This window comes from Peromyscus leucopus, chromosome 7, assembly GCF_004664715.2.
Source record: "Peromyscus leucopus breed LL Stock chromosome 7, UCI_PerLeu_2.1, whole genome shotgun sequence".
NCBI lineage: Eukaryota > Metazoa > Chordata > Mammalia > Rodentia > Cricetidae > Peromyscus > Peromyscus leucopus.
In genome coordinates, this window is record NC_051069.1 from 28,397,822 (window position 1) to 28,409,856 (window position 12,035).

The following is a 12,035-nucleotide window of genomic DNA, read 5'->3' on the forward strand; positions in this document are numbered from 1 at the left end:
TCCAACACTTAGGCTTGTCCTCATAAAATACCACTGTCCTACTTTTTTTATTTTGTCATATCAAAGTTCCAACCCTTTGGAATTTGTATGTTTTCTTGCACATCAAGTCTTCCCAGATCAGCACCATGCCTAATCTTATGTCCCTCTCTCAGTTTATCTTACAATTCTGGTACGTACTCCTTATATGACCATTTAGGAATCTCGGTCTCTAAGGGGACAATACCCAAAGCGTCCACTGGATTACAAATGCCTGGCATCGTATACACCCTCAACACACACACACACACACACACACACACGACTTTCTTCCTCCTGTCCGCATTGCTCCACGAGACTTGTTTGGAAAACGGGGATTGGATTCCAATTCTAATAGTGGCTGCGGAGGAAAATAGGATTATAAAAGGGCAATTAAAAAAGTGGTTGATTGGGTGAGTCTGGTGACTTGCGTTACGTGACGCCTACACGGCCCCTTAAAGCTCCTATTCGGCCCTGGACCTGCTATGTCTCTAAAACAAACATATCGGCCCACAAGCATCTTACGATGCCCTCCAGCCTCGATTTCCACGTTCTCTAAAAAACTACGAAAGTGCCACAAGCAAAAGTGGAGATCAAGCTAAGAAAAATCAACGACGCACGCGCATTTCCTCACCTCAACGGTCTTCCGGGCCGCCATGAATGGCTGCCCCAAGCAATGCCTGTTTCCCGAGGAATCTCATTATTCTCGACATGTTCTCTCACCTCATATTTTCATATCTGCATTTTATTTGTGCCTAACAAAATCAGCTGACCAACTATGTTCCACAAACAGGGAAGGGATAGCTATATATTTTGAACAGGCACAGAGAGGGACAGCCTGACCTTGGAAGTCGGGCAGGGGGCCTGCCACGGGTCCTTCGGAGGGTGACATTCAGCCGGCGGTGCGAGGAGACGGACCTTCCACCCTAGACGATGGCCAAGTTAGTCCGTAGCTTCGCGGAGAAGGCCCCGGGGCTCGTAGCCGGTGAGCGCGGCCCGGGGGAGGCTCGCGAGGGGCAGGAGTGTGCTGTGGGCACCGAGGGGCCCGCGGGCGTCGGGAGGGCGGCCAGGAGGCAGCCGGGAGGCTGCAGCCTCTCCTGGCCTGCACCCGGCTTCTTAGGTCGCACACGCCGCTGGGCCCTGGCCGCGACCGCGGGGAGGGTCGTGTGAAGAAGCCCGGTTTCACTCCGCCGCGAACGCCATGAGGCCCCCTTACCTTGCCCCGGAGAACTGGGAAGGGAGGACGGGAACGGTAAAGGTCGCACGTCAGGCCTCACGGGGTGGTCTTGCGAAGGACTAGAAAGTCATCAGAAATTCTTAAAGACCCGGACGGCCTCTTCTGAAAGTTGTGTTTGCTTACCGTCTTGGTCAGATCCTAGAGGGGTCTGCATCCGGCGAAGGGAAGTAGGAACGTAGGGATGGATATCCCTGCCTCGGTCCGCATAGAAAGCGATGCCTGTCCACAGTCGTCTTTATCATGGTGGCTCGGCATCCGCGGCGGGGTTGCTTTGTTAGAAAAGTCTGCTAGAGTGCCGTATCTCAGATGAACACTGAGTAGTCACAAGCCTGAATAATATATCCTGTCGGTACAGTTCTCTTCTGAGTAGCAGATTACTCGTTTAATTTCTGAAGCGGAAGGTGAAATTTACATTTCTTTCTCTTCTGTATTGTAGTAAATGGTTGAAGGTCAGATTTCTAAATAGCTGCATTTCTTTATGTTCAGATTTGGTTATAAAATGTGAATATAAAGCGAATTTTAAAAAACATGTAGTGCTTTTGGGCTTGTTTTGCTGTGTTTGGATGCTTAGTAATTCGTTTTCTCCTCCCTTTCATCACCAGCCAAACAGTGATGAGCTTAGAGTGCCAGACTCAATAAATACTAAATTCCCTCCTACAGAACACTTAACTAGTCAGCTAGTAAGCCGTTTTCCTCATTTTTCCAAAGAATTTCTTGTTTTCAGCCTTACCTTTACTATGATCATCTGGCTGTGTTGCAAACTGCTAGGATTTTACATTATACAACCCAGAAGGCTTCACACTTGGACTCTGGTGGTTTGAGGTGCAACATTTAATATTTCATATGGAATTTTTTTCCTAGCAGTATGATTTTTGCATAATTTAGGTAGCTTGTATTCAGGAATTTAAAACTGGTGTTATTGATAAAATCCCAAAAGAAAAACATTACCAAGGTAGACTTTGGTCTTGTAACACTTAACTCTTTCCACTATTGTGAGTAATTGAAAGGTAATTTGTTCTTCCAGAAGAACTGAAAGGGAGGGAGCTCTGGTGGGGTTGGAATGTCAGGTGGACTTGGCTCTATAGCATACACTGATGTATTGAGTGTGAATGTTAAAGTATTTGATACTGATACTAATCTCTCAGTTCTCTAGGGTATGTAGCTTTATCATCAGACCTCCTTAGGAAGGTCAGAGTCTTTCTGTTTTTTCTCCCCTTAACTAAGCTGAAGATTTTATTTGGGTTTCACCAGTTTTTCCATTAATATCTTTCACTTCTAGGTCCCAGTCCTCAGGGTATTCTCTTTTTTGTTTGTTTGTTTGTTTTTGTTTTTCGAGACAGGGTTTCTCTGTGTAGTTTTGCTTCCTGTCCTGGATCTCGCTCTGTAGACCAGGCTGGCCTTGAACTCACAGAGATCCACCTGTCTGCCTCCTGAGTGCTGGGATTAAAGGCGAGCTCCACTACTGCCTGGCCAGGGTATTATCTTACAATTAGTTGTCAGTCTCTCCAGTGTCCCCTTTCTTATGTCTGATCTTTCAAGATTTGGCCACTTTGAGGTATCTTGTCTAGATATCCTGAAGAGTGTTCCCCAAACTGGTTAATTTGGGTTTCTCTGATAATTAGTTTGGAATTGGGGATTTTAAGAACAAGAACTACAGATCAGTCACCCTGATCACATATTAAGAGGTTCATGATATTCATATCCATCTTTTTTGGGGTTTTTTTGGGGGGACAGGGTTTCTCTGTGTAGCCCTGTCTGTCCTGGAACTGGCTGCAGAGACCAGGCTGGCCTTGAACTCAGATCCTCCTACCTCTGCCTCCCAAGTGCTGGGATTAAAGACATAGAACACCACTGCCCAACCCATACCCATCTCTTGATCTAATAAGATCTTCCACTATAAAACTATTGATTTCACTTTCTGTGCCTGTTTTTATTTTATTTTTATTTTTATTTATTTATATTTTTTTTTGACAAATTTTAGTACTTTTCACATACACGCCACTCCCCCTCCCTCTCCTGGACCTCAGCAAGTCCACCTCCTACCTTCACCTCTTCCCCGAAAAGAATGTTATTTTACTATGACATGATGGTGGTGACCGACCAGCCTTACGTCTTTTGTGTCTACACCCATCTTTAGAAGCAAGTAACCAGAGCAGGAGGGTTTCTGTTAGAGTGTTGGGTGGGTCTAGCTTCTACATAGATCAAGTGGAATTCTGTGAGAAAGATCTGTCTTGTTTTCATTTCCTTTTTTTCTTTTTTCTTTCCCATTTCTTTTTTTCTATTCTAAATTATACTGGCTCATTTTAATTTATTTCATGCTTTCATATCTAACTCTGTGTCATTTATTGCTGAGATTGTGCCAGCCTTGGCCATCTGTAGATCTTTTAAGTTGGCACCTCTGCCCCCTTTAACATGCCTCCTTATTTTTTGGTACCACATGATGAATCATCTTTTTATTTTCTCTGTCCAGCCTTAGAATTGGCCATTTCTCCAAGAAGCCCTACTTCCTTTTATTAAACAATGGAATTTACAAATTGTCATCTAGGTACTGGGTTTTTTTCTTGCTACTAGAGTCCACTTTAAATTTCTCTCATTGGACAGTTTCGTTTGCTGTGATAAAATACCATGGCCAAAAGCAAATTAGGAAGGAAGGGGTTTATTTCATCTTCCCAGTATGAAATCCATCATCCAGGGAAATCAGGGCAGGAACCTGGAACCAGGAACTGAAGGAGAGATTTTGGAGGAGTGCTGTTTACTGGCTTGCTCCCTGTGGCTTGTTCAGCCTTTTTTTTTTTTTATAGCACCCAGGTCCACCAGCCCAGAGGTGGCAGCTTCCTGAGTGAGCTGGACTCTCTTCACATCAATCACCAATTAAAAAAATGCACCACAGGCCGAACTAGTAGGGGCATTTTCTCAGTTGAGTTCCTTCTTACCAAATGACCCTAACTTGGGCCAAGTTAACACAAAACTTGCCAACACGAGCATTCAGACACATGCTGTATTTTATGTTAGTCTGTATAGATAAGTAATTGTTTCTGGGGCAGGAGAGATGGCTCAGTAGTTAAGAGCACTTGTTGCTCTTGCAGTTTGTTTGTTTTCTTTTGTTTTTCAAGACAGGGTTTCTCTGTGTAGTCCTGGCTGTCCTGGAACTCTGTAGACCAGGCTGGCCTTGAACTCAGAGATTGACCTGTCTGACTCCCAAGTACTGTGATTAAAGGCCTGCGCCACTAATGCCCAGCTGCTCTTGCAGTTTCTGCATGTTTTTCTCTCCTCAGTTTGTGCGTCTGTGTCCCTCTCTCTCACAACGTCAGTCCAGGACTTTGCATGTGCTCTACCACTGAGCTACATCTCCAGGCCTTATGCTGATTTTGTGATTATTTCTCCTTCTGAATTCATTGATTTGAAATAGTGAATAAATACATCAAGGAATTTTAGGGCTTTGGTTGGTTGGTTTGTTTTTGTTTCTCTGGTTTGTTTCTCTGTAGTTTTGGCTGTCCTGGAACTCACTTTGTAGACCTGGCTGGCCTAGAACTCACAGATCTGCCTGCCTCTGTCCTGAGTGCTGGGATCAAAGGTGTGCACCACCACCCGGTGCAGTCTAGTTTCAATTGCTCTTACCAATACATGTAAGTTTTATTTGCATTAATAGTGCAGTTTTTGAAAGGGGATGCAGCTATGCATGGTGAGAGATTTAATCAAGCATGTATTGCTAAGGATACCAAAAATGGATACTTACTGGTATAATTCCCTCTGGACTTGTGGTCAATATTGTGATGAGCTCTGATCTTTCTCTTCTGGACTCCTCTTCAAAATATGGTGTTTCTACAAAGAAAAATGAATAAATTGCTTTGTCTTTGTTTCCCAATTAGGGACTAGTAACTTTAGAGTTAATTAGATTTGCCATTTAGAGGTGAATAAGTACTAGCTGGCCACTAGTGAGTCCTGGCATAATTGACTGCTTAGAGCTTCCTGTCGGTTGAGTGGCCCTGTGACACAGGTGTTCTGCGTCTTTAAAAGCCTCTTGTTACCAGGGAGCAGCAGCTCTGACTTTTCACACCGGCTGCACATTCAGTCCAAGCAGTGAGTGGATGTGATACATGAATAAATATTTGTGTCCAGCCCACACATCTGCTTCTTTCGATCTCTAGTGAGTTCATCCTGGGTTTTTGTTTTGTTTTGTTTTCCAGCTGCGGTGACTTACTCGAAGCCTCGATTGGCTACATTTTGGCGGTACGCCAAGGTTGAGCTGATTCCCCCAACCCCTGCTGAACTCCCTGCAGCTATTCAGAGTGCGAGAAAAATAATTCAAAGTGCTAGAACTGGTAGCTTCAAACAGCTTACAGTTAAGGTAACTGTGGGCTATGAAAAAGTATGTTTGTGATAGAAAATGTCTTCCCTGGGGGTTTTTCAGGTTCTTTTGATTACTATATATATTTTCCAATAAAGCAAAATCCAACATGAGAAATAATCTCTTTTGACTGCCAAGAAAAGACATTTTTTTCTCACTTTGTAATCTGGATAGCACTAACTCAGCTCTTTGTCTTGGTCTAGTTGTGGTCTTAGAACAAAAAGGTGAGCATCTTGACTGGCAGCCGTGATTTTCTTCCTAATCTTAGCTGGTATATTATAGTCTGATAGCTGCCTTTGCTGGGTTTTTGTTTGTTTTGTTTCTGTCCTGGAATTATCCCCGTTTCAGCTAAAGACCTCTAGAATTATTAGGCAGAACAAAAATACCAAAATCTGGGTTTTCAAATTGCGTACAGACTAAAGGCCACAAGAATTGGAACTTGGAGCCAGGTGGTGGTAGTGCGTGCCTTTAATCCCAGCACTTGGGAGGCAGAAGCAGGCAGATCTCCGAGTTTTGAGGCAAGCCTGCTCTAAAGAGCAAGTTCCAGGACAGACTACAAAGCTACACAGAGAAACCCTGTCTCAAAACAAACAAATAAACAAAAAAGAATTGGAACTTGACTTTTAATTTCCAATTCAAGTAACTGCTGGGTTCGAGCCCTCACCTGGGGAGTGGTGACAGGAGACTTCTGATGGCCCCTGGCAATGACCTCCAGAAACACTCTTAGAAGTAAAGGTGTCCAGTTTGTTTATGGAAAGGAATTTTTTCCAACTAGAGTTTTTAGATACAAGTTTGTGTTTAAATGAAACAATGCTTTCAAGAACCATGTGTGGGTTTGTTTGTTTGTTTTCCCTTTGGGGGGCTCAGAAACATAAAATGGATATTGAACACTTGGAAAGAATTAAACCAAATGATAGTAAATAAAAATGAAGTACATGGGGTGGGTGTAAGGGAAGAAGACAGACTTCTCTCCATCTTTGATGGACAGAAGTGTCTATTCAGAGACAAGCCCTCCTATGAATGCCCTGTCTAATGTGTGAGCAACTTCCAGGATGTGGGTTGTTTTAGAGCCCATAAAGTGTCTCATAAACTAATAATGAAAGGGTTAAGTCAGTTCAGGTCTTTAAAAATTCCTTTGAAAGAATTTATAAGCTCAGGCCCATTTGCCTTACAAAATTGAAAGTTCAAGGTTTTCAGAAGTTGAACGTTAAACATTAGTAATTCCTGACTTTGGCTAAAACTGTTCTGTAGTTTTGAATAACATTCTTATATTGTCTGTCAATCCTGAGAGAGAATAATTTCAAATATGTGTTGGGTTTTTTGTTTGTTTTTTAAAGTACCTTAAAAATTGTGCTTTTTCTTTTCCAGGAAGCTGTGCTGAATGGTTTGGTGGCCACTGAGGTGTGGATGTGGTTTTATGTCGGAGAGATCATAGGCAAACGTGGCATCGTTGGCTATGATGTTTGAAGACTGATCTTTAACATCTGATTTATTTGAGTTCCTATTTGAATGTTCTTGGACTACATGTAATGATACTGCTATCTGAATAAAATATTAGCTGTCGAATAGCAGTGTTTTCTCTGTCAAATACTGCATAGACGGTCACAGTTTTTCCTGATAGTAAGTTGAGTTGTCTTTGTCCTTGTTACATTGATACTGATTTAGTGTGTGTCTGTTTAACCATCAATTAGAAAAGATGGATGTGAATATATATATTCACATGATACATAATACGTGATGGTAAAATTTTAACTCAAAGGTTTAAAACATTATTAGCCAAGTGTAGTGGCCCATGTCTGTAAGCCTAGCATTTGGCAGGTAGAGTTGGGAGATGACAACAGATTTGAAATTTGTCTACATAGTTCCAGGTAGCCATGGTTATAGAATGAAACTTTCTTTAAAAAAAGAGAGAGAGAAAGACACATCAAAAATTTAGGCAGATGTAGTGGCATACACCCAGCAACTTAAAAGACTGATGTAAGATCACTTGAATCAAGGAGTTCAAGACCAACCTGAGAATATAATGAGACCTTGTCTCAAAAGGACATATGGGGGAGGGGCAGGAGTTTAAAGTCATCTTGAGCTACATGAGACCTTGTCTCAGAAAAGGTAATTACAGAAAAGAAATTTGGATTATTTTTCTCAACAATTCTGTAAAAATGTTGGGGGTACTTGTCAATTTGAGTATTTGCCTCAAGAAAGAATAGTAGGGGGTAGTATTCTTAGATGTATGTTTATAATATCTTTGACAGTAGAGCAGGGTGAAAGAGCCATGTAACTGGGATGCTCTGGTTTGGCGGCACACTCCTCTTACCCCAGCACTTGTGAGGCAGAAGCAGGCAAATCTTTTAATTCAAAGCTGTCCTGGTCTACATACCAAGTTCCAGAACAGCCAAGACTACTTAGATCTTGTCCCTCTCTATTTAAATAAATAAATAAATAAATTTTAATAGGGATATATTATATTAATCTAGTTTTATCACTTTTTCGTAGCTTTGCAAGATCCAGTAGATAACAGTTATGATACTGTCTCCCAAGGGTCTAAGTGGTGTGTTATGGCCTGAAGTAAACAGTGATTAGCATCAATTTGTCTTGTGCATATAAGAGATACTGATCCAACATTGCCTTTTGCTGTAGCCTTACAGTCTCTGGTTTGCTAAGGAGTGTTTCTAACCCATTCTTAATTTTGGCAGCTGCTGTAAGCAAGTTATTGTACATTTCTTACTGTAAAAGTGTATGGTCTACAGTACAATATTGATCTTAGTGTTCGGCTTTTGTCTTTTAAAAAAAAAAAAAAAAGATTTATTTATTGGGCTGGATAGATGGCTCAGCGATTAAGAGCACTGACTACTCTTCCAGAGGTCCTGAGTTCAATTCCCAGCAACCACATGGTGGCTCACAACCATATGTAATGAGATCTGGTGCCCTCTTCTGGCCTGCAAGGACATATGCAGACATTACACTGTATAATAAATAAATCTTTTTTTTTTAAAAAAAGATTTATTTATTATGTATACACAGTATATATGACTGCCAGCCAGAAGAGGGCGCCAGATCTCATTACATATGGTTGTGAGCCACCATGTGGTTGCTGGGAATTGAACTCAGGACCTCTGGAAGAACAGCCAGTGTTCTTAACCGCTGAGCCATCTCTCCAGCCCCCCAGCTTTTGTCTTTTTAATCCCACTTTTACACCCTGCATTTGGAACACTGCTCCTATACCCTAATGAAGAAATGGCACAGCTTTTCTAGAGATAAACAACAAGGTCTCTATGGAGACTGCTACTCTTCCGAATACGAAGTAATGTCCAACAGCTTCTGCAGGAACACAAGTGTTCAAAATCGAAACCACCCTGTTGGCAGAAGTATTCTGTCGTATAAATTGCATCAAAGTGAAGGGCTGCAGAGGACTTCCACAGTGATTTAGGTGAATTTCTTTTCCATGTAGTGCATGACTAGTAAAATTCACCAGGAGAAAAACACAACAAACTGTGGAGTCAGCCGGTGCCTGCTGTAGCTCACAGAAGTTCATAATATGTAATGCTCCTTTTTAAAGCAGCAGTCACACCAGAAGGCCCTCAAACAGTTTCTACTCCACTACTTCCTCCTTTACCCTACACACCTCTATCTATGACTCACACTGTGTGTCTAGATTTTCTTAGATTAAAATAGCAGTGGGCTGCTTTGTAGTCATTGCTGGGTTTCACCAGGCTTCTTGCCCTCAATGCTAACACGTACCTTGCCTTCTAGAACTGTGTGGAGTTTCATAAAAGTTGTGAATGCTGAGTGCTTTTTTTCATTGTAGTTCAGGTGTTCTATGTGTATCATCTGAGTTCCTAGTACTTTCTAGACATAGAAACCTGCTCAAGACTGTTCCCTGTTCTAAGAGCTCGGTCTGCTTTTCAGATGAGGACAGAGGAAGATGCACTTGAAAGAGGCTAACCCAGACTATTTTGAGAAGTTGGACCAAGAGAGGTTGTCTGGAGATAACCTAAAATAAACTAGGGAGGCACACTTGCTCTTATTTACATTGCTCAAGACTGAGGCAGGAGGTTCAAGAGTACGAGGCCAGTCTAGGATACTTAGAGCCCCTGTCTCAAACCAGAAGACATGAAGAATGGAGCAGAGTATGGAATAACCACAAAGCTATTCTGTGGAGGAAAACAAGCATGCATCTGTAATGCCAACAAGGAAATGGAACAGGATGATGGGAAGGTCAAGATCAGGGCCTGAAGAGAAGGCTCATTAGGAGCACTGGCTGCTCTTCCAGAGGGCTTAGGTTCAATTCCCCGCACCCATCTCTAACTCAGGGTCCAGGGCATCGATTGCCATCTTCTGACCTCTGCACCAGGCATGCACATAGTGAACAGAATACATACAATGTAGGCAAAACACGCATACACAAAAGAATTTTTAGGTGTATGACAAAACTTTTACTGGGGAGATACAACACACATCTACTCACCCCAGACAGGAATCCCCTGACAGACACAAATAAGATACCACCGAAGTTTAACTTGGTGAACCAGTGAATTTTATTGGGGTTACTTAGGGAAGCAGAAATGACTCAGACAGCTGTATCACCAAAGCACACTGCACAGCCTGAAGGCAGCTCAACAGACTGGAGAGTGTCCTTTCCAGGTAGGTCTAAGTTACTTGGCCTCAGTTGGTCGAAACCACTTCCAGGAAGCTGGGCTGGTCTCAAGAGTCTTCTTTGCAGCTTGGCTTGCCTGAGTTTTTTGTAGCTCAGGCTAACTTCTGAGGGGTACCCTCAGCTTTTACTCTGGCAAGGAGGGGCCTAGTGAATCTGGTCAGTTTCAGAGACTTCCGGAAGCTATTTTGAGTTGTTTACTTCCTGCCTCAGGAGCTTCCCTGTAGAATGGCATGTTTCAATCTCAGGAAATTTAGACTACAAAAAGGTCAGGGTAATATTTTGCTACATAGCAAGGATACCAGCCTGTAATATGTTGATACTCTGTCTCCAAAAGAAAAAGTAAGCTGAACAGTAGTTGAGTACGCCTTTAATCCCAGCACTCCAGAGGCAGAGCCAGGTGGATCTCTGAGTTCGAGGCCAGCCTGGTCTATAGAGTGAATTCCAGGACAGCTAGAGCTGTTAACAGAGAAACCCTGTCTTGGAAAAAAAAAAAAAACAGCACCTGAAATTTCTGGCATAGTGGACAATCTGAAAGACCAATATGTATGAAGTAGCAGGAGACAGTAGTAAGAGGTAAAACCAGAATGTTGAGAAGAACATGAAATATCTTTTATGCCATATTAAGAATTGCACTGCCTGGTTGTACATACCAGCAAGATATGCTGAAGAGCCATAGGCAGAAGGATCATGAGTTTGAGGCCAGCCTGAGCTATTCCATTGAGCCCACAAGATGACTCAGTGGGTAAAGGTACTTGCTACCAAACCTGATACCTAAATTCAATCCCTGGACCACACATGGTTAAAGGAGAGAACCAGCTGGGTGGCAGTGGCACATGCCTTTAATCCCAGCAGCACTCAAGAGGCAGAGCTAGGCAGATCTCTGTGAGTTCAAGGCCAGCCTGGTCTATAGAGTGAGTTCCAGGACAGGCTCCAAAACTACACAGAGAAACCCTGTCTGGGGGTGGGGGAGAGAGAGAGAACCAACTCCATCAAGGTGTCCACTGACTTCCACATGTGCTCAGTCATTGCCATCTGCCAATACAATTTCTTTTTAGGAAAAGGATTGAATTTGGACTGGAGATGTGTGGCTCTGTTGGCAGATTTCTTGCCTAGCACACCCAAGGCCTTGGGCTTGATTCCCAGCATTGCATAAACCAGGACTGTGGCACATGGCCTGTAATCCCAGCACTTGAGAGGTTGAGGGAAGAATATCGGCAGTTTAAAGTCCTGCTTGGCTACAAGGAAGTTCGAGAACAACTTGAGAGGCATGTCTCAAAACAGTGAATTCAGCCAGGTGGATAGCACACAGCCCAGGACGCAAGGCTGAGGCAGAAGGATCAAGAGTTTGAGCCCAGTTTAGGTTACTCACTGGCTCAAGGCTAGCCTGAGCTACATAGTGAGACCCTTTCTCAGAGAAAAAACAGCTGTAGTACGGGACAGATAATGTAGTGCTGTGGATATCACTCTATATAAATAAAACACTGATGGCCAGTGACCAGACAGGAAGTATAGGAGGGACAAGGAGAGAGGAGAATTGGGGAAACAAGAAGAAGGGGGGGAGACACTGCAGCCACCGCCAGGACAAGCAGCATGTAAAGACTCTGGTAAGCCACCAGCCACGTGGCAAGGTATAGATTTATAGAAATGGGTTAATTTAAGATATAAGAACAGTTAGCAAGAAGCCTGCCATGGCCATACAGTTTATAAGTGATATAAGCGTCTGCGTGATTATTTTATACATGGATTGTGGGACTGCGGGGTTTGGTGGAACCTGGAGAGAA

General features: G+C 42.9%; 1 protein-coding gene across 1 annotated transcript; it reads left to right on the forward strand.

The window, feature by feature from the left end:
* Positions 1-867: 867 nt before the first annotated feature.
* Atp5mg (ATP synthase membrane subunit g) lies at positions 868-7,169 on the forward strand. The gene is made up of 3 exons (XM_028866415.2): positions 868-1,000; positions 5,440-5,600; positions 6,969-7,169. The coding sequence occupies exons 1-3, from the start codon at positions 949-951 to the stop codon at positions 7,065-7,067; spliced, it is 312 nt and encodes a 103-aa protein (XP_028722248.1). The 5' UTR covers positions 868-948; the 3' UTR covers positions 7,068-7,169.
* Positions 7,170-12,035: the final 4,866 nt, after the last annotated feature.

Excerpts from the sequence above, each read along its gene's own strand:
- Atp5mg (XM_028866415.2), top strand. The coding sequence starts at position 949 with ATGGCCAAGTTAGTCCGTAGCTTCGCGGAGAAGGCCCCGGGGCTCGTA. Across the intron at positions 1,001-5,439 it reads GGCCCCGGGGCTCGTAGCCG|CTGCGGTGACTTACTCGAAG; the intron begins GTGAGCGCGGCC and ends TTTGTTTTCCAG. Across the intron at positions 5,601-6,968 it reads TCAAACAGCTTACAGTTAAG|GAAGCTGTGCTGAATGGTTT; the intron begins GTAACTGTGGGC and ends TTTCTTTTCCAG.